This window comes from Ursus arctos, unplaced genomic scaffold (assembly GCF_023065955.2).
Source record: "Ursus arctos isolate Adak ecotype North America unplaced genomic scaffold, UrsArc2.0 scaffold_11, whole genome shotgun sequence".
NCBI lineage: Eukaryota > Metazoa > Chordata > Mammalia > Carnivora > Ursidae > Ursus > Ursus arctos.
In genome coordinates, this window is record NW_026622775.1 from 69,262,439 (window position 1) to 69,285,535 (window position 23,097).

General features: G+C 44.1%; 1 protein-coding gene across 2 annotated transcripts in view; it reads left to right on the forward strand.

Moving 5' to 3' along the window:
- The first annotated feature begins 13,044 nt into the window (after nucleotides 1-13,044).
- The window catches only part of ENTPD4 (ectonucleoside triphosphate diphosphohydrolase 4), a 36,484-nt gene continuing 26,431 nt past the window's right edge, over nucleotides 13,045-23,097 (forward strand). The window contains exons 1-3 of one of the 2 annotated variants that reach the window (XM_026518985.4): nucleotides 13,045-13,247; nucleotides 21,430-21,529; nucleotides 22,707-22,904. In XM_026518985.4, coding sequence (XP_026374770.3) covers nucleotides 21,522-21,529; nucleotides 22,707-22,904 — 206 coding nt within the window. In that variant the 5' untranslated portion in view covers nucleotides 13,045-13,247; nucleotides 21,430-21,521. The remainder of the gene's footprint in view (nucleotides 13,248-21,429; nucleotides 21,530-22,706; nucleotides 22,905-23,097) is intronic. The other variant, XM_026518986.4, reaches the window with a different exon arrangement.

Here is a 23,097-nt window from a genome sequence, read left to right on the forward strand (position 1 = left end):
TAATGTTACCTTCAATATCTTCTCACTTCCCTTTTTTTTAATTCCTTTTTTCTGTCTCCAGGCACCTCCATCCCATCCCCAGAAGCTTCCTGCTCTCATGCTGTCTACTGGATTCCCACCCAAGTTGGCCCTGTAAGCACAGTGTCCCTGCTGCAAAATTAGTCTTCTTGTTTCTCATCAAAATGTCCAGCCTACTACCAACAGTACAGATGTAAACTAGCACTGTGAATGTCGGAATTTGAAAAGCTGAGCCCTGTTGGAGGAACTATAAACTGAATTATAAAGTCTGTACCATGCATTTTTAATCATTTTTAATTTATTGGCTTCTGCGCTCACTCTTTTTTTTTTTTTTTTTTTAAAGCAGGCTCCATGCCTAGTGAGGAATCCAGCACGAGGCTTGAACTCCGGACCCTGAGATCAAGACCTGAGCTGAAATCAAGAGTCAGCTGCTTCACCCACTGAGCCCCCCAGGTGCCCCTGTGCTTACTCTTAAATGTGCCTTGATTAATCTTGTCTCGTATAATCAGTCTATTAGAAACTTCAGGTAGGAGATACGATCTGCTGAGTCCTCTACAAAACTTGGTATTTCAGTAATAGGAGATTAGTCTAGTAAGGTGAGTGAGTTCTGTTCCTGAACTAGTTTGTTCATTTGTTCAAAGCACATGTGGAGGAGCGCCTACACGCCAGGCCCCAGGACCGCTGCGAGCGGACGCAGGTGCATGGGACAGAGCTCCTGCTCCATCTGGGGAAGAAGTGAGACAGAAAAGCGCCTGCCAAGTGCCGGGCACCGTGCTGAACACCTTGCGTCATTCTTCATTTTACTCTTTGCCAACCCCATCAGGCAGGGATGATTCATTTTAGAGGAAAACTGAGGCCCAGAAAGGACTGCCCAGAAGATGAGAGCCAAAGCTCAAACCCAAGTCAGTCTGGCTCCGTGTTGCCTATAAACAAATAAGCAAGACACAATTACAAAACAAATCGGTTTTCACACTTTCTTTCTGGAGCCCCAGGAATGAAAGGATCTTTTATTTATTTATTTATTTATTTATTTATTTATTTATTTATTTATTTATTTTAAGCCTATGATTGGATCCAGAGAATGAAGCAAAAACTGCCTCATTTGGTCCTGGTGGATACCAAAATGGAATTCAGCAAAACCAGGGACAGGAATTCAGCAAAACCAGGGACAGCAAAACTACTGTGTACGAAGTAGAACTTGGTGAGCGACCCTGTCTGTCCTGTAATGGGCCCTGCTCCACGGAGGGCATGGGCCTCAGACCACATGTTTCTGACCGCCTTGCTGCGCTGTGGGGGGAGAGCAGCAGATGGGGTGCCATCTAGTGGTGAGTCTGAAGTCTCGTTGCCGGGCTTGAGAAAGGATCTGGTGCCAACATGCCTTCAGGACAGGCGAGGAGCTAAGACTCGGTCAGCTGTACCGGCTGAGCCCTGAACCCCAGGCCCAGAGCCCATCATAGCATCCCCAGAGAAATTCACTGGCTGCTCATGTTGCCATCAGATCTATAACCCTGAACTCAGTGGCCTCTCTCAGCCCACACCTTGACCTTCCAGGCTTTCCAGAAAGAAATCTGAATGCCCTTCTATACTCTCCTTTGTACTTCCATTCATGTTAGTGACAAATGAAAAAAACAGGACTCAGTTAATCTCATCTTGCAGCTCCAACACACACACACACACACACACACACACACACACACACACACACACACGCTCGCACACCCGGGGTCATTCATCAGAGAGCCTCTCCAGGGGGCCATTTCCTAAACGTGAGATCCAGGTGGAAAAAATTCAGGAGCACGAGAAGGCCAAGGCATGAAGACCACCAAGGAAGAAAATGCTGTTCTTGCAAAAGGAGCCACCATAAACCAGAACCTAGCAAACAGGAGCCTCCTCAGCTCTCTCTCAAGGCTCCGGCTCCCTTCAGGTCCTCCCTCCAATTCTCCTGTCCTCTCTCTTTGCCTGGTGTGCCATGTTTCAGCTCCGGCCCCACCTTCCACGGGGCGGGCAGTAGTGCAGAGCCTGGACCTGGACAGGAGGGGAGACTGGCAGCTTCAATGGTCCAGAGCCGCGGGTTTGGAGAATCTACCTGGCGTCTGGAGGATTTTCTTGAATACAGCGGGGTGAGGAAGAGTTCTCCCTGCTCATGCTGACTTCGTACCTGATTCACCCAATTAATCATTCACGAATAATGTGATATATTCCGTGAATGCATGTATTTTAATTTAAAAATGTATTTCCATTTGAGGTCTTCTCAGTAGGCAGATTAACCCTCCCTCCAAAAATGTTCACATCTTTATTCCCAGGACATACGAATACATTACTTTGCATGTTGAATGAGACATTGCATATGTAATTAAGGTTAATGACCTTGAGATGGGGAGATTATCTTGGATGATTGAGGTGGGCCCAATCTAATCACATCAGCCCTTTAAAAGCAGAAACCCTTTCTAGACGATGGTCAGAGAGAGAGAGAGAGAACAATAGGAGATAAGTCTGAGAGATTTGACACACGGGATTTGAAGGCAGAGAAAGTGGGCCATGTATGAACCAAAGATTGTGGGCAGCCTCTAGAACCTGGAAGGAATGCAGCCCTGTGGACGTCTTGCTCTTAGCCCAGCGAGGCCATGCCAGACTTCTGCAGAGCTGGGAGATAATTTGCATTGTCGTCATTTGTGGCCACTTGTTAGAGGAGCCCTGCAAGCTAACGCAGGTCTCCTCCGGACTGGAGATCTCAGAGGCTCATTCGGCATCAAAGCAAGAATCGCCCGAAGCTATGCTTTGTCTCTCGGAGCCTTTGCTCTGATAGGGGCCAGGTTTGGGGATTTTATTTCAGGACCCGAGGGAAAGGCACCGTTTCTGTTCATAATCTGTTTTGTTATTCAGAAACCAAAACATTATTCAGCCCCACCTAGTGGGCCTCCAATAAATGTCTTCAGACTCTTCAAAGAGCTCTGAATTAGGGGGCTCTTGGGGATAGCTTCTGTGCCCCTCATCATCGACCTGGACACACTCCAGAAGTAGATATGTGGATATACACCGGAGAGCAGGCGTGAATGGATTGTCTCTACCAGAAAGCGCTGGCTCCCTAAGAAATCTTTATTGAATCATAAAGTTGTCCAAAGTTCCTAAACACACAGTAATTCCATTCTTGGGAATTTTTTGTTTGAAACAGATACCAAAAAAGCTAAATAAGATGTGCATTAAAAATTTCACGATAAGATTATCTGTAAGAGTAAAAGCAACGACAACAGAGGAAACCTCAAAATTCCGACATAAGGAAACCTTTAATAAATTCCTAGCCCATGCTATTGTGGAAGCATTAAAGACTGCAATTAGTCATGCTATGGAAACAAAGGGGAATGTTCTTATGATGCTAAATGGAAGCAGCATATTATAAAATAGTATTCATTCCATAACCCCTTATTGACCACACGCAATACACCAGGAATTGTACCAAGTGCCAAGCAATTAGGTGGAAGCAAAGTAGATACTACTCACGGCCTTTGTGGACTGAGGTATGCCATGATCGCAGAAATGTACAATGATCAATACACGTGGAAGGAGACGTGTCAAAAAAATGAAGCAAGGTGTTATGTTAGGGCATGGTAAATATTCTCCTTAACCTTCTCAAATTATCTTTCCAGTTAAAATCATTATATTAAAGGAGAGGAGAGGAAGAAATGTAAACCACTGGACCTAAGTCCCGATACGGAGCAGGAGTGGCAGCAGGCTCCTCGCAGAGGAAGCGGGGTTGGATCCACCATTTAAAAATACAACAAATGGGGGCACCTGGGTGGCTCAGTTGTTAAGCGTCTGCCTTGGGCTCAGGGTGTGATCCCAGCGTTCTGGGATCGAGCCCCACGTCGGGCTCCTCCTCTATGAGCCTGCTTCTTCCTCTCCCACTCCCCCTGCTTGTGTTCCCGCTCTCGCTGGCTGTCTCTCTCTCTCTCTGTCAAATAAATAAATAAAATCTTAAAAAAAAAAAAATACAACAAATGGGGATACCTGGGTGGCTCAGTGGGTTAAGCATCTGCCTTTGGCTCAGGTCATGATCCCAGGGTCCTGGGATCAAGCCCCGCATCGGGCTCCCTGCTCAGTGGGGAGCCTGCTTTTCCCTCTCCCTTTGCCCCTCCCCCTGCTCATGCTTGCTCACTCTCAAATAAATAAAGAAATCTTAAAAAAAAAAAAAAAAAACCACAGCAAACAGCAACCTGGCAGGTCAGGAGGCCAGGCTCTTTCCTGCCAGGGGAGCGGGAATCCAGCTGTACACACAGGTCCTTCCCAATGGCGTTAGCTCTGGGAGGCTGCACCTGAGCCTGACCTGAGCCTGACCTGAGCCTGACCTGAGCCTGACACCCTCAGTTCTGTGTTTGGGAAACTTCCACTACACTAGGCACGGCCCTGAGGGACACCACCTGTCTCTGCCCGTCTCCTCAGAGGCTGACATGTTAACTGTGAAAGCAGATGCTGCATTCATTACCCATCGCTTGTACGCTACTGTCTGTATCTGGCAGGCCACCTACACTGGGCCTGCCTCAGTTTCCCGGGGTGACCAAGGAAAGTCAGGGCTTGTTCACTTCTAAAGTGCCTTCTAAAGGCTGCAGCTGTGGGAGCTGTGCTGGGCTCTAGGCCAAGCGAAATGTATCCTAAGCAGGCACAGCCCTGACCATGAGCTTATAATCTGATGACACTTTTCTGATGGTGCAGGTCGGAAGACCACTTAGATGACTGAACCAGTGCAGAGCTCAGAACAAAAGTGAGAGAGAGAGAACTTGTTAGCGATGAACGTTAATTGCACAACGTGGATGTGTAGGGTAGGGTGTGGTTAGGAAAGGCGTTCACAGAGGTCTCAGCTTCTCTTTTGACTTGCCTTCTCCTATCAAGCCCGAAGTTGCTTTTAAGTAAAATGAAAATGACAAGTGTTGGCGAGGATGTGGAGAAAAATGGGACGCTTGTGCACTGTTGGTGGGAATGCAAACGTGCAGCCCTTACGGAACACAGTAGGGAGGTCCTCAAAAAAATTAACAGTAGACTTGCCATGTGATCCAGCAATCCAACTTCTGAGTATATATCCAAAAGAACAGAAAGCAGAGTCTCAAAGCAGTATCCGTACACTTGTGTTCGTAGCAGCATTATCCACCATGGCTAAAATGTGGTAGCATCCCAAGTGCCCCTCAATGGATGCGTGGATAGAGAAAATGTGGCCCATCCACACAAGGGGTATTACTCAGCCTGAAAAAGGAAGGACTTTCTGACACAGGCTACAACATGGATGAACTCTGAGGACATTACGCTAAGTGAAATAAACCAGTCGCAAACGAAAAACACCATAGGATTCCACTTATATGAGGTATTTAGTGTCGTCAGATCCACAGAAACAGGAAGTAGAGCGGTGGTTGCCAGGGGCTGGGGGAGGTGGGACTAGGGAGTTGTTATTTAATGGGTATAGAGTTTCAGTGTTGCAAGACAAAAATATTCTGGAGATTGGTTACACAACAACGTGAAGATATTTAACACTACTGAACGGTACACTGAAAAATGATTAAGATGGTAAATCTTACGTTGTATGTATTTTACCACAATAAAAAAAGAAAAAAGAGATCTTTCCTCTTCCTCGCCGTAATTGTTCCCTTTGTGTCCTCCATCCTATTTCATGCTACTTTTTTAAAGAGACTAATCCTTCTGTTTTCGCCCTTCCAGAATGGACACGAACATCTGTAGGACGGGCAGTAAGAGTACATGCATCTATTCAGAGATGCGGGAGATTACAAATCCAGATAACATACAAGTAAAGAGCGTGTTTGATCATCCTAACTTGAAAAATGTATCTTTATAACTACAAAATGGGAAAGTGTGTAAAGCTGTGGTTTCTAAAAGACTCTAAAAAAATAAGGCATGGATCTGAAACAGGGATGAATTTGGAGACCAGGCAAAGGTAGGATCATTGCAGCAGGAGTTGCGTGAAATCTCTTTCTGTCGTGGAAGGCAAGGTAGCTAGAGCCTTAGTTTTACAGGGCATGGGAGGAACACATCATGGACACACAAAATGTATTTGTTGAATTGAACTCATATTTGCTCCAGGCTAGGAATACACAGAGGAATAAGATATTAGCAAAGACCAACAGCAGTTATACCAAATGTTGGTGCTGAGCCATAAAGGAGAGAGAGTTTCTTGCCTGGGAGGTTAAGAACAACTTGACAATAACACAGCAGCAGAGGGGCAAGCTGAAGGATGAATAGATTTTTTTTCATAGGCAATCAAGAAAGAAGAAATTATTCCAGTCGTAGGAAATATGTGTAAAGACAGAGAGGCATGGAAATAAGGAACACTCTGGGAGCAAGCAACCAGTTAAGGATGTCAGAACCAGGGGATATGAAGAGACGTGTTAGCACTTGGCCTTAAAAGCTGGAGGGGACTCAGTCATGACCTTGGGGTGTCGTGCTCAGGAGGTAGCATGAGGCCAACCTGCCAATAACATCTAATCACCGACTGATTCCCAGAGATGATTCCCTACGAGTTACAACTCTACCCACAGCGTGATAAGGAATGAATGAAGGATGCGGAGGACAGTGGTATGTTAGCTGGAGTGAGGAAGGAACACAGAAGTGGTGAGATTCAGGGGGCCCAATAAATAACCCACTGCCTCCTGCCCAAGTCTGAACGGTTTGTGAAATGGAACAAAAACCACATGAAAACCACAATCTCATCCTTTCTGCAGATGGAGAAGGCGGCTTACGTTGATAAGAGTAGCGTGATGTTTCTGCCAATCACGGTGGTCAGGGGACGAAATTACTCTGCTTAATCAGGCCAGGGTCATGTGGTCTGACCCAAATGGACCCAGTGTGAGACGGGTGTATTCTTTCAGAAATGTGAGGTACCGTTCCCAAAAACAGAAGGTGGGTCCTGAGCAGCAACCATGTCCACTCACTCCCTACTTGTGTGTGTGTGTGTGTGTGTGTGTGTGTGTAATGACCCATATCTCACATGATCCCTTTATGTACAGTTGATCGTGCTGCTGTGAAGAGAAAAAGTTGAAGGAAACTCTGAATTGTGATGTTGCTTTAACTAAGTAACTTGCTCTTTCTGGAGCTCAAGCACTTTCTCTCCACAACAAAACACCATAAAATAAGAATTTTCTTGGCCGGTTCCCTGCCTTAGGAATGCTGAGCTTATAAATGAGGTCATGTCTGTCAAGTGCTATGATCTCCTTGAAGACAAATTCTGTACAAGGATATAGGATTATTAGCCAAGTTGCTCCAAAACTTGTCTGTGCGTGAATTATTAGAAGGCAAACATGACTAGGGGAGAACAATATGACTCAGCATTTCCAGGGGCCCCTTGGTTCCTTCGTTTCTGTGACACCCAACACCTCACAGTTACCTGCCCTGAACATCCACACTGCCTGGGGGGACCGTGTGGCCAACTTAGGCTCCCCGGAATGATGGGTTAAAACATTTGAAGAGCAAAGCCAGCAGGATGCCAAACAATTGCCGTGTTAAAGGGCTTTTTTTCGAGAGATAATTTAAAACAAATACTGTTTGGGTTTGAAATACTGATGGTTAAATACTGAGCCATTCATCAAGGTTCCCATATGCATAAATTGAAAGCAATCCAGAGTTCAATGAAAAGAGGAATGAGCTCTTTTATGTTTGATTTCATAGGGAGGGAGAGGAGGAGGAGGAGGAAGAGGAGGACCTTGTTCCTCGTCTTCTCTTTTGCCTCTTAGAAATTATGGATTTGAGACCTGAAAAGGACCTTAGAGGTCAGCCTAGCTACCTCCCCCCTCCCTTTTAAAAATAACATATTGATGGTGAGGACCAATGAGGTAAACTAAATTTTTCTGAGCTTACACGATCAACTGGCAGCATAGCAGGGGCTAGGGCTCACGTGTCCACCTCCCAGTTTCATATTCTCCACGTTCAACGATCCTGTCTCTTGGTCCTGGGATCTTGTGCAAGCTGCTTTGCCTCTGAGAGCCCAGCTGTCTCATCTATAAAATGTAAATAGACCCTACACTAACCAAAGAAAAGGCAGCTGGGAAATAAGACCTCTTGAAGGACCTTCTAGTTTTCAATCCACCAGTCCACAAATAGTTTTAAAGACCTTACAGCAAGTAATGCAATATCCAGCCAAAATTAATTTGAATAAATAAAGGCTTTTTTTCCCTCCCATTACAGGAAGTGAGGAGATAGACCCAGGAGCTGGTATTAGGGCAGTGGTTTCACGATGCCATGACAGACCCAAGCAACTCTTTCTATTTCATCATATTTAGTATTGCCTTCTTATCTGCATTACTGTTGCCTTATGGTTGCGAGATGGCTTCTGCAGTCCAGATGTCACATTCTTCTTCACTTTTAAAATACCAAACAGGTAATGAGGTATTTTGCTCTTGCAGCCATGTTAGCTATAGTTCTGTCGATGTATAGTTCTGTAGATTTTCCTATCAAACTGAGGAAGATCATTCCCTTTATAGTTGATGAGAGCTTTTTGGTTTAAATCATGAATGAGTGTTGAGCTTTGTCGAATGTTTTTTCTCCATTGACTGAGATCATGTGAATCATATGAATTGTCTCCTTTACACTGTTTAGGTAATGAATGACATTGACTGATTTTGAAAGGTTGAACCAGTCTTGCATTTCTTGAAGAAATTCCACTTAGGGGGCGTCTGGGTGGCACAGCGGTTGGGCGTCTGCCTTCGGCTCAGGGCATGATCCCGGCGTTATGGGATCGAGCCCCACATCAGGCTCCTCCGCTATGAGCCTGTCTCTTCCTCTCCCACTCCCCCTGTGTTCCCTCTCTCGCTGGCTGTCTCTATCTCTGTCAAATAAATATATAAAATCTTTAAAAAAAAAAAAAGAAATTCCACTTAGTTAAGCTATCTTACCCTTTTTTGGTTTTGCTGAATTTGACTTGCCAATATTTTATTAGAATTTTTGCATCTGTGTCCATAAAGGATATTGATGTGTAATTTTCTTTCCTTTTTGTTTGTTGGTATCAGGATCATTTTGACCTCCTCTTCTATTTCTCTGAATTTATATAAGATTGGCATAATTCCTTTCTTAAAAGGTTGATAAAATTTGCTTTTCTTATCCTAACTTCTCTCTTTTTGTGAGATTTTATTTATTTTAGAGAGAGAGAGTGAGGGAGCACATGAGCCAAGGGAGGAGCAAAGGAGAAAAGAATCTCAAGCAGACTCCCCGCTGAGCGTGGAGCCCATTGTGGGGCTTGATTCCATAATCCTGAGATCATGACCAGAGCCAAAACCAAGAGTCGGATGCTTAACTGACTGAGCCACCCAGGCACCCCTCTTATCCTAACTTCTTAAGATGGAAACTTAGAGAATTGATTTCAAACATTTTTTCATTACTAAAATAAACTTTTCAAGCTATACATTTCTTCCCCACTGCTACTTCAGCTGCATTCCATGAATTTTGATGTATTTTCATTATCATTCTATTTGAAATGTTTTCTAATACTCTAGAACTGTGCCTAGAATAAAGTACTCAGTAAATGTTATCTCCAGTTAGCTTAGTGGGTTTTTTTAAAGATTTTATTTATTTATTTGACAGAGAGAGAGACAGAGAGGGAACACAAGCAGGGGAGTGGGAGAGGGAGAAGCAGGCTTCCCGCTGAGCAGGGAGCCCAATGCAGGGCTCAATCGTAGGACCCCTGGAAGGGCTCGATCCCAGGACCCTGGGATCACGACCTGAGCCAAAGGCAGATGCTTAATGACTGAGCCACCCAGGCGCCCCTCTGGTTAGCTTAGTTTTTAGCTTCTTTTGTTAATAAGTGAGAATAAGTTGATGGATCACTCTGACAGTTGTGTTCCTTCCCCCTTCAGAGCATCTTTGCTGTTTCTACTGTACTACTTCTTCATATAGACCCAGATTTCATCCTTCTTCTAGTTAATTCCAGTTCATCTGACGGGTGTGACCTCAAATACCACTTCTTCAAAAAGGTCTTCCCTGACAAGACTGGGATGGTCCTCTCATGTACTGGCTGAATAGTGTCCCTCAAAAGTTCATATCCACCCAGAACCTGGGAATGTGACCTTATTTGGGAATAGTGTCTCTGCAGACGTAATTACATTAAGAAATCATATTGGATTATGTTGGGCCCTAAATCCGTTATGACTATAAGAAGAGGGGATACTGAGAGACACACAGGAGAACAGCACACAACAACAGAGACAGAGACTGGAGCGATGCATCTACAAACAGAAATGCCAAAGATAGCTGGGAACTACTAGGAACTAAGAAGAGGTAGGGAAACATCCTCTCCTAGAGTCTTCAGAGAGAGCATGGCCCTGCCAACACCTTGATTTCAGACCTCTGGCCTCTCGAACTGTGAAAGAAAAAAACTGCTGTCATTTTAGGCACCCAGTTTGGGGTAGTTTGTTAGGGAAGTTCTAGGAAATGAATACACCACATTACATGTTTTCATACGTTCTTTATACTTTTCTTTCCTAGCTTTTATGAGATCGTAATTACATATGAATTACCAAGAAATGCTAATAACACTAGTCTGTCATTTTAGTGGGGGCCTCCTTAAGAGAGACCACCGTAATCCAAATCAATATCTCAAATGCTAAGGACTTTGCAGGGCACATCATTTTGAGGGAGACTGGCCCTAAAATCACAACATGTTGGTAGCTAACTACTTCAGCTTCTAAAAACTATACTCCAGTATTACAGAGGTGTTTAATGTGTAAGCTATCCAAATGGGCATTTTTAAAATAGAAACAGATTGCCACAAATGAGCACTGATGTAGGAGTCAGAGCCATCGGTATAGCTTCACCCTTTGTGTCCAAGGATATTGGGCAAGTCGCTCAACCTCCCTGGGTCCAGGTTCCTCAGCAAAAGGAGGTCGTTTGGACCACAGTTTCTACAGTCCCTCTGGTTCGAACATTCTGTGGCTTTATGATTCTAATGTGGAGCAATAGTAAAAAGAAAGTATTTACCTTTTTTTTTTAAAGATTTATTTATTTATTTTAGAGAGAGCAGGAGGAGGGGCAGAGAGAGGTAGAGGGAGAGAGAGAATCCTAAGCAGACTCTCTGCTGAGCACAGAGCCCAACTCAGGACTCAATCCCAAGACCCTGAGATCATGACCTGAGCTGAAATCAAGTCAGATGCTTGACTGACTGAGCCACCCAGGCACCCCAAGACAGTATTTACCAGGCTCCCTGGTCACTACTGGCCTGCTTCCATGAACAGTATCAGAATCCAAGGATGAAACATTACTCCAAGGAGATGATCCAGGCTGGTGCTGGAACAAGAAGGATTCTGCTTGAAATATGTTAACTGTCCAAGTTTGTTTTACTTGACAGAAATAACGACGTAGATATTTCCAGGGCTTTCGTTTAAAAACAACAACAACAACAACAACAACATTTTAAAGTGGCTATGCTAGCTGGTCACTTCCTATCTTTGGACAGCCATGTATTCACCTGTAGAAAAAGAGGGAAAGGGGATGGAAGCTGTGATTTTCAATGCCTCTTCCAGCGCTGTGACTTCAAGGCAGTTTTTTGTCAAGCTAGATAGAGTGGCCTTGAACTAAGTACCAGGTCATCAGGTCAATCTCAGGAACTGGTGTTCACCCTACTATGTCTTCTCAGAACCACTGTGTGTGGGGGCAGTCTGTCTCCCCCAAAACATACTTTTGGCAAGGATGAAATCCTAACTCTTACCAATTATGCGGACCTTGACAGAGTCACTAGATGGTTTGAGCCTAGGCTTCCCCATCTGTAAAACAGGGATAGCTACTTATTTCGCTTAGCATAATACTCTCTAGCTCCATCCACCTTGTTGCAAGTGGCAAGATTTCATTCGTTCTTTATGGCTGAGAAATATTCCATCATATATATATGTATGTATCATATCTTCTTTATCCATTCACTTGGGCTGTTTCCGTAGTTTGGCTATTGTGAACATTGTTGCTATAAACATTGGGGTGGGTGTATCTGCTTGAATTAATATTTTTTTATTCTTTGGGTAAATACCTAGTTGTGCGATTGCTGGATCAGGCTAGTTCTATTTCTAAGTTTTAACAAACCTCCATACTGTTTTTCAGAGTGGCTGCACCACTTTGCATTGCCACCAATAGCACATGAGGGCTCCCCTTTCCCTACATCCTTGCTAACACCTGTTGTTTCTTGTGTCTTTGATTTTAGTCATTCTGACAGGTGGAGGTTGTATCTCATTGTGGTTTTGATTTGCATTTCCCTGATGATGAGTGATGTTGAGCATCTTTTCATGTGTCTGTTGGCCATCTGGATGTCTTCTTCGGAAAAATGTCTATTCATTTCTTCTGCCCCTTTTTAACTGGAATATTAGTTTTTTGGGTGTTGAGCTTTATAAGTTCTTTATAGAGTTTGGATACTGACCCTTTATCAGATACGCCATTTGCAAATATCTTCTCCCATTCCATAGGTTGCCTTTTAATTTGATTGTTTCCTTCACTGTGAAGAAGGTTTTATCTCGATGAAATCCAAATAGTTCATTTTTGCTTTTGTTTCCCCTGCCTCAGGAGACGTATCTAGTGACAAGTTGCTTTGGCTGATGTCAAAGATGTCACTGCCTGTGTTCTCTTCTTGGATTTTAATGGTTGAATCACTAAATTGTACATCTGAAACTAATATTACACTGTATGTTAATTAGAATTTAAATAAAGACTTAAAAAAAAAAACGGGGATAGCTACTGGTTAAGTTGTAAACATGACAAGAGTTGAGCTAAAATGCCTAGGTTTTCAAGTGTTATTTTCCATAATCCTTGGGGGCACAAAGGAAAGGTAACCGCGGTGTCGTGAGCACAGTGCGGCTCGCTGACTACCAAACCAGCTACGACTGGCGGTAACCAAGCCACACTACCCGTTACTCCTGCGCTACCCCTGTCACTTCTGACACTCACTGAGCCCAGCCGCGCTGGCATGATTACCCACAGCTCTGCACTCCACGTCACTCATCCCGGCTCAGGCCCCGCCCCTGGCTCAGGCCCTCTCCCGGAGCCGCGCTCCCCCGCCCCCCCGCCGGCGTGCGCGCTCCCTGTCCGGGCGGTGACGCGCACGGGTGGGCGCCGGGGCGGCGGTGCGGCTCCCGGAAAGGAGCGAAGCCTCCAGGAAGCCGGTTCCGTGTTGCCGCCGCCACCGCGTTGCGGTGGCCGTGATGCCCTCCGCTCACAGCTTTCCGCTGCCGGAAGCCCCGGCCGCCGAATCGAGCGCTGCCGAGCAGGTGAGGCGGCCTTACCGGCGCTGTGAGGGGAGGGCGGGGAAGCGGCCGGCGGACCTGGGACGGTTGAAGTGTGGGGCCCGGCGGGGCGGCGAGGGCCGCGGACGAACCCCTCTGTCCGGGGAGCCCTCCCCGCGCCTGCTGGCGGTCTTCCTGGCGTCCGCGCCGCCCCCGCCGCCCGGGCCGCGCGGCCACATCCGGGCGCCCCGGCGGTCAGCCCCCGTGACCCCCGGAGGCAGGTGCTGTCCCCCAGCCCCTGGCAGGAGAAACTGGCATGGTGCTGTCGCGCTTGCTTGGGTGACCACGCTGGATTTTCCCTCTCTCACGCGCAGTGTGGGCGGATCTGGCCCCCACTGGGGCGGGACCTGGTCAGGGAGAGGGGATGCTGCGCCTCTTGGCTGCAGCCTTGTCCTAGCACTGGTACTTTCAGCCTCGGTTTTGCTTTGCTCTGCTTTTACTAAGTTTTATGCTTTAGACTGCTCCTTGGAAAAATGGAACTAATTGAGCAATAAAGTGATAGCGAGAGCAGTGTTTTTCAAACTTGAGTGATGCGTGGACACCTTTTAAGGACACAGTTCTCATTCTGTAGAGTATGTCCCAGAACTTACAATGTTAGATGAACACTGGTGTAGAGGATTTTCAGAGAACATTTATCACTATTAGGAAAGAAAAGAGATGCTTTACAGTTCTGGAACTTCAATGCTAGAAGATAAACGAGAAATTATTAAAGAATTCAAAATTAGAGACTCAGATCCCTAGTTTGATTTCACATGGCAGCGTTTACCGTGTCTTGCTTTGCCTAATGAATTTTTTTCCAGCCTTGGAGGCTAAAACGAATCATATTCCTTGTGTTATCTTGTATTTGATGTTATCTTTTCTTTGTATTAGGTTTATTCAGTTTGACACATTAGCAGGATTTTAGAATGGGGTACTACTTTGCATAAGTGGTTTAATGATTTCTTTCTCTGTTTACCTTAACATTGATTAATCACTTGTGTCTGTTACATATTGAATCTATGGTTTTCATTCGTCCAGGTCTAATAGGAAGGCCTGATCCCAACTCTTGGTCTATAGTCTAGAAAGAAGAAAAAAAAAAAAGTTGATCTAAGGATTTATATTCTGTACGTTTTTATTCAATATGTTTATTTAAAATAAACTACACTTGGGGCGCCTGCCTGGCTCAGTCAGTAGAGCATGCGACTCTTGATCTCGGGGTCATCAGTTTAAGCCCCATGCTGGGCATGATCCCTACTTAAATAAATTAATTAACTAAAAAAAAAAACCAACTACACTTGAATTAAGAGAAGATTCAAAATGTGGGAAAACATTGGAAAGTAAAACAGGTTAAATCTTACCAAAGAAAAATATTGGACCAGTGCTTTGAAAGAAGTGTAATATTGAGAGTAGGACATACTAGGAGAAGTGATATTAGTAAAGGCCAGAGGCAAGAATTAGAAGAGTGTATGCGGGCAACAAGAAACCCACCTCACTACAGGAGAGCGGTGTTACCTGGGGCTGAGGAGAGAAGCTGATAAAATTAGATGGGACCAGTTGATGGATGTTAAGGTTTCAGATGCCACACAAGGAATTTGGTGTTGACCCATGGACTCCAGAATTTTCTTGAGCTGATCATATTTTGAAGGTAGCATTTTACACAGGTGTTTCTGAAGTGTGGTATTCAGCATAAAGGCAGAAGGTGGGTGATCTGCCTAGAATCTGCCTTGAGGTAGTGATGTCTGCTGTGGGGATTTTAGATGTGTGAACTAACTGATTTAGATGTGTGTTTGAAAAAGACTTGACAGGACCCAATGAACGATATAATATGTAGACACACAGATGAGTAGGATTCAAGGTTAAGAACCAGGTGACCCCAGTCAATAGTGATACCCACTTAGGCCTGGAGAATTTGGAAGGTGGTCTTAGTTTCTGCCAAACGATTGTGACCCCAGATTTGGACTAGACAAGTTGTAGTAACAGGGTGTCAGTAAGCTTACGATGTAGAATTGGAGCTTAAGGAAAGTCAGAGTTGCAGATTTCAGAAATTGCAGAGGTGATGCAGGAAAAGTGTGACCAGAAAAGGGTCATTTAAAATAGGGACCAGAATTTTGCAAATGAGTAGGAAGGGGTTTGATTAGGACTGGTTATTGAAAAATAAAATTTTTAACAATAAATATTGAAGAAACTAGATCATTAATGCAACTATGTGCATTCTTCTTGAAACAAAGGATGAATGAAGTTATTTTGATGTCTTTCCCCACAACCCAGTGAGGCACAGCATCCAGCACTTCACTTTGGCTTCTCACTCTCCCAAGGCAGTTGTTTCTTTTTCTTTTTTTAGTATTTTATTTTATTTGACAGAAAGAGAGTGCAAGCAGGGGGAACGGCAGAGAGAGGGAGAAGCAGGCTCCCTGCCGAGTAGGGTCCTGACGAGGGGCTCAATCCCAGGACGGAGGGATCAGGACCTGAGCCGAAGACAGATGCTTAATGAGCCACTCAGGTGCCCCCTGACCGTTGTTTCTTACAGAGTTCTGCCTAAGTGTTTGTGGGCCCTTTTGATTGTTCAGGGTCCTCCTAATCCTGTGATATTTATATCATTCTTTTCTTCATGTCATCTTACCTTTTCTTACGCAGGTCTAGCTCTTCCAGAGTCTCATTTGTCTATGATTTTGTTTGCTTGTGATTTGAGAATTTGCTAGTGTCTGTCTCATTGCATGCTGCATTTTTCACCAGAAGAGCCATTTCACTTTGCAACTGATTTATACTGTTTTCACTGTTTTCCTTAGGACTACCAGTGAGAAACTGACAGAGACATTGAACCATGACCTTATGGACTTTTTTCCAGTAGAGAATGTTCAGCTAAGGAGGGCCTTCCCACTAGCTGAAATCATGAATCAGTGTATCTCTCTGGTGGTAGGTCTAACACAATTTAGGTCTGTTAAAAACATGGCAGTTTTATGTAACATTAGAGTTTGCCTTCCTAAACTCTGGTGCCAAGATTCTTAGCCACAAATACAATTGGAGTTTACATTTTGAGATCAGATTACCATATTGCTGACTGCTGGGTAATACTCAGTCATACTTTTGTCCTAAATAAAAGTAATTACTTCAGCAGTTTATAAGCTGTCCTATTTTCCTCTCTCTTTAAGCACAAATTTTGTCATTTACAAAAATATCTATTTATCCTTTTTGTCAAAATCCTCGCGTATCTCAAAAAAAAGTTCTAAGACAAACACCAGATTAAATAACATTTACCAAGTTAGCTGTGATCATTCTAAACAGTGCAACTTCCTTGAAGTGTGTTCTCTTTTCCCTTCTCCCATTGAAAGTGTCCCTCTCACCTCCAAGAATCTTTTCCTGTTCCCTAGCCTCCTCTGTGCTCTTCTCCGAACTGTTATAGCAAGAGTCTGGGTAATTTAACATTGCCTTTCGTTATTTTCTTGATCATTTTATGGGTATTAGAATTTTCTCTGTAACCAATCTGCACACTCCTTGAAATCTGGAGCCAGGTTTGTTAATCCTCTGTGCCCTTCGTATCCCCTCCAAGTTCTCATCATTGAATCATTAAAGGTCTTTCTTCCCCGTAGGACCTTGACTTTAAGCTGTTAACTAGAATGTTCATACTTTCATTCTTAGTTCAGTTGTCACGTAATTATTGATTTTTTTAAAATGTTCAGATTCGAATTCCTATGTCATAGTTTTTGAGATAGGCTTTCTTGATATATCCAGAAGAGAATTTGATGCTGGAAACTGGAGATATCAGTTGAAGGTAGCTTGTTAAAAATAGTTGTGTTGTCTCTTCTGCTGAAAAAATTAATATATGCCCTTTAAGAAATAAAGGCAAACCTAGGGAAGAAATCCTAGAATCCGTTGTCTCACTACTTGGCAGTAACCAACCACTGTTAGCATTTTGGTTTTTGCCCTTCCATTCCTCTGCTCTATGCGTGATATGTTTTTTTCACTTAATATATCATGGATATCTGTCCATGTCAATAAATAAAGATTTGCATCATCACTTTTAATAATCATATCTTGTTCTACCACTGCAGAAATGGTCCATTGTAATCTACCCCATCCCCAAATGCACATCAGTAACCATTTTATGCTATTACACCCACTACTATCACAAATTTCTTTACACGTATTTTTTTTTAAATTTTATTTATTTGAGAGAGCCAGAGCAAGAGAGCACACAAGCAGGGGGAAGGGGCAGAGGGAGAGGGAAAAGCAGACTCCCTGCTGAGCAAGGAGCCCATTTCGGGACTTGATTCCAGGACCCTGGCATCATGACCTGAGCCCAAGGCAGACCCTTAACCAACTCAGCCACCCAGGCCTCCTACACATATTTTAGTGAATTTACCCTATTATCCTAAGATTGAATTTTTGTGTGATAGAGCACAGGGTAAGCATGTTTAAAATTTTCATATATGTTACCCATATGCCCATACCCCAGAAGGTTAGTAGCTGTTTAGATTCTCCGTGACAGTACTCCCCTTTGTTGGCAAAGTATTGTCAGACTTTAATATCCACCAATCTGATAGTGGCAAAGTCTTGTTTTTCTTTATGTTGCTCTAAATAAAAATGAAGTTATATCAGCCATTTGTATTTCTAATTTGGTTAATTTCCAATTACCCTTGCTCATTTTTCTATTTCAGTGTTTCTCTTATTTATTGAGAAGAACCTTTTATATGTCAGGGATATTTACCTTTTGTTATGTATGTTTCAAGTAATTTTCCCAAGCCTTGTGTATTTGGGAAGGGATTTTTTTTAAACACTCAGAAGTCTTAAACTCATATGGTCTGTTTTCTTGCACTTATGGATTAAGACATGATGTCAATTGTAGAAAAGTCTTACTCATTCTGAGTTGGGTACATTTTCATCTTACATTTTGTGCATATTTTTAACATTTGAATTTTTGAACCATTGGAATTGTCATAAAAGTTGTGATGTAGTAATCTCACCATATTTGAATGCTAAAAGATAGCTACTTTATAAAAACATATTAAAATTCATTTAAACATCTCAGTAATTGACATTTTTCTTCTTTTTTGTGTAAACTTTTAAATCACAAATATTGTTTGTCCCAAGTTTGTCCCAAAACTTTGTATCATGGCATGATACGAATATCATATTGAAACCTGAACGAATTAAAGTAATCTCCCCTTTTGTCAAGTAGGCATTATTAATACTTTTTACTCTAATATCTGTTTGCGTGTGTGTGTGTGTGTGTGTGTGTGTATGTGTTTTATCCCCTCTACTGCATTATAAATTATTTCAGGGCTGGGTCCATACTTGATTCATCTTTACTTCTCCCATTCTCAGCCATCCATGAAGCAGACAATGCTTCTGTGACAGGCTCTGGTCATTGGGGAAACAGAGGAGGCTGCCCCTGCCAATGAGAGTCTTCCCATGTCATGAGAAAGTCAACCACAAGTATAATACAATAGCCCACTGATGTGATGAGCAAATGCCCTGGGGATGTGAGGACTAGGGATGCTTTCACAGAGGAATCAGGCCTGACTTGTGTCACAGGGAATACATAGGAGCACCAACAGATGGACCCGAAAGAGAGAGGCATTCTGAAAAGGCGGAGGAATGTGGGGCATTTCAGTGACTTGCTGCTTGTGTTTAGTACGGCTAAAGCAGAGGGTACATATCTGTCTAGTCTGTTGGGATAGGACTAGAAAGACAGGGATGAGATAATGCAGCAGCTCCATGCGCCTGTTGAGCACTTGAAACGTGGCTAGTGCAACTGAGGAACTGCATTTTTCATTTTAATTACTTTAAATAGCCACACATGGCAATGGCTACCCTGTTGAACAGCACAAGACTAGGCCATGAGAGCCCTCCTTTACCATTCTAAGGAGTTAGGACTTCTTCCTGAGTGGGAGAGAAAAGCAGGGAGGTGGGGAAAAAATGGGGTGCCTGGGTGGCTCACTGGGTTAAGCATCTGACTTTTGATTTCGGCTCAAGTCATGATCTCGGTTGTGGGATTGAGCCCCGCGTCAGACTCGATGCTCAGTGCAGAGTCTGCTTGTCTTTCTCCCTCTGCCCCTCCCCCTGTTCATGCTCTCTCTCTCTTTCAAATAAATAAATAAAATCTTAAAAAAAAAAAGAAAGAAAAGTTGGTTGGTGGGGAGGTGTCAGGATAACCAGTTGTTTTGCACAGATCACTCTAGTGTGTAAGTTCATAACCTTTTTGGGTCCCAGTTGACTTTTTGCCAGGCACTTTCTTAGGGTTTTTCGGTACTGGGAACACAGCCGTCAACCAAGTTGACAGAAATCTGGCCCCTTGTGGAGCTTGATACACGAGCAAGAGAAATGCAAACACACACACAGCATGTTAGAGCACAAGGATAAGAGTGTGGGTTCTCATGCTGGAATCTCAGCTTTTTTGTATACGATCATCTTCTGTTAGCTGTGTGACCTTAGGCAAGTTACTTAGCCTTTCCGCCTCTCCTGTAAAATGTTACACAAATAGTGCCTACCTTGTGGGTTATAAAGAGGAATAAATTAATATTTGTAAGTCAGCACCTGGCACATAATAAGCTCTATATAACTATTTCATAAATAAGTAAAAGCTAAGGGAAAAAATAAAAGAGATGGGTGGAGAGGACAGCTTGATAGATTGGGTGGCCAGGGAAGGCCTCCCTGGGAAGGTGACACTGAGTGAAGACCTGGGAGGAGTGAGAAGGTGAGTTGCCCAGATGATTTCTAAGCAGAGGGAGCAGCACGTCCAGAGGCCCGGACACCAGACAGCACCCGGCATGTTTGAAGACAGCCGGGATGCCAGTATGGCTGGTATGGAGTGAAAAGGGAGAGCAGACGATGAAATCAGAGCAGTGACAGGTGGCGACGTCCCATGGACACGGATGTCAGAGTAAAGCCTTCGGCACTTACTCTGAGTGTGATGGGAGGCACTGGAGGATATCAAGTATGAGAGTAACAGGATCACAGGCCTGAGCAGGGACGGGGTGAATGTCAACTTCAGCTGAAGAATCTGTGCCTAAACGTCTTGGATGAAGTATTGGAGAGCCACTGGGTTGACACTGCAGGTAGGAGGCTAACTCGTTAGGCTGCTGTTCTGATAGACTGGGCAAGAGATGAGAAAATGAACAGATTTTAGATAAAGTGAGGTTAAAAAAATGGAGGGAGGAATCTAAGAAACTGGCTGTGCTTCAAGGTGAAGGAGAACAGGGGGTCAGGCCTGACTCCCTCGTTTCTGGTTTGAGCAGCTTGGAGGAATTGAGACTGAGGCTGCAGGGTGTGGCAGGTTAAGGGAGAAGGGAAGGAGGAATGCAGTACAAGCGTGGCGTTTCGAACTGTTTTTCATGGGCCCGTGCAGTGTTGGAAGCTGGAGGTATCCGTAGGTGCTTGAAGATCTCTGCATGTGTTGCTCGAAGAGAAGCTGGGGATGGAGAAAGAAGTGTTTGAGCGATCTACTGACTGACGCTGTCAATGAGGTTGAGCAGGAGCAGAGATCAGAGCTGGGGGACGGAGCCAAGCCAGGCAGAAGCCCAGCACATGGCGGAGCAGCCAGGCCTTTAGGAAGGAGACCTGGGGGCGTCCTGAGAAGGAGCTGCTCAAGAGCTAGGAAGCCGGGGGCGGGGGGGGGGGGGGACGGCTGTCTTGAGAGGCCTGGTAAAGCCACAGAACCAAGGAAGATGGATGGATCCAGTAGGTCAGAAGGAGGCCGTGGCTGTTAGCCCGGCTGGCCTTTGTTTTCCCTGTAAGTTGAGGCTTGGGGGCTGGAGGAGCGCAAGGCAGCGGCAGCGGAAGCGCCGGAAGGGACTAAGAGCACGGCGCCTTGGGTGCTGCTTTGTGCGTAAGCTCACCTCCTCTCCTGTGAGTCCGTAGTTCAGATTCCGGTCAGTGAATCATTCTGCCTCCCGCCTACCCCCACCCCGAATCTTCCTTAATTTCTACCTATTTGATGAGCTGGTATTTTGGGGTCACTGATTGGCTTTTCGATAGAGAGCACTAACTAGTGCCAGACTGTTACCATCTCTTAAATTAGGCCTACATCTCTGACAGCCTGAAACTGACTTAGAAGCGCGGTGCTCAGAATAAGACCTTCTCACGGCTTCAGTGCAAGGTTCCTGTACCAGATTATGTGTGGTTGGTAAAAGAACATAGATGTCTTCTTGGATTGTGCCATCTTTGTGACTTTTCTCACTTTCTGGAACAGGACGTCTCTAACTCCAGGAGGACCCCATTATTTCTGTAAAGGTTGTGTGAGGACTGACTCCTAGAACGTTGCCTGATCTCTCGTCCGTCAGCATGGGGAGGTGAGTGATGGTGTCTCATCACGAGCACTTGTAAAACCCGAGGTTCTGGTACCACAGGAACAGATCTTGAAAGGAAAAAAAATTCCAAATTCCAAGTGAAAAGTGTTCAGAGTGATGCTCCACTTCTGTTTCATGCCTTTGTTCTTGCCGGCCTCACTGGGCACCTGGTACAGAAAGTGTCATGCCAGGTGCATTCTGCAGGGGTTGGCGTAGCTTACTGGGAAGGACAGGGGTGTTGGAATCTGTGAGGGCTTGTATTAAGCATAGGATAACTGTCTGGAAGCCTCAGGGGAGTGGCAGGGGATGACACATTCTGTGGAGTGGCCCAAGGGCCCACATGGAGACTAGATACTGCAGGTGGAAAACTGCATTGGGTTAGCAGCATATCTCCCCCTTCTGTGAGGTATTTTAGTCCAGGAAGCACTCTTTAAAGGGAAGAGTGTAGAAATTAACCACAAAACAATAACATTTATTCTAAAAGCAGGTTGTTTTAAGCCTAATAATAATAATCTCTTATTCCTAACATAAATGGAGAAGAAAAGAGTTTATTTGCAAAAATATCTCAGAAATAATTCTAAAAACACAGGACATACAAAACTCATTTATTGACTTTATTATGGAGACGTTAAAGATACTGCTTTTCTCCCATTTTCTCACTCATCAGGGAGTTGCCTTGGGATTCAGGGTTAAGAAAATCCTCCTCCTGAGCTGTTTTTATGTTTCTAATCTAATGGGCAAGGTTTTGGCCTCTAGGCCACCTTTACAGGCCTATCTTATTACATGTATTTCTTTGTACGGAGTTGTTTTTTGGCCTCATCATCCTTAAACCTGAGTTCATTACAGATTTATATATTTATCATATCGAACTTACTCTTGTCTCTGATTTTTTTTTTTTTTTGGAACAAAGCAGGGTACAAATAATAATCTACATAATATTGTCAAGAAAGGTTAAAAAATACAGATGTGTCATAACCATCAGGGTGTAATTCTCATTCATGTTGTTTTATAATAATGAGTAAAACAGCAGAATAGCAATAGGAAAGATGCTGGCATACAGCTACCTCCCAGCAGAACGGGGGTGGCTTTAGCCAAATGTCTTAACCTTCAGATCAGTTTAGGTGAGGAGAGGCCTCTTTGGAGCAGATTTGCTTTAAAATCAGTTTTTCTGGAATTTTAGGATCGGCATCTCCTGTCTTTTTCCTGCTTCCTGGCATTTTAGCATCTCTCCAGTGGGGTGTCCTCGAATTCTGAATACCAATTTACGCCAGATTATGGTCATTAGCATCCTGGCTGCTGCTGTTTCACTTATATACTTTTCTGTTGTTATAATCCGAAATAAGTATGGGCGGCTATCCAGAGACAAGAAGTTTCAAAGGTAAGAGAAAAAAACATTTCTAGATGGGGTGCTTCATTTCACAGCTTCAAGACTTTGGGGAGTAGGTTGCAATTGAAGGAGCGTGTGGCTGTAGGAAACAGAATCTGTACTGAATACAGCATGGCAGGAAAAGTTCAACTGTTGGAAACTGTTTAATCATTAACCACCAAATCCACATCGTAAGAGGATTTAA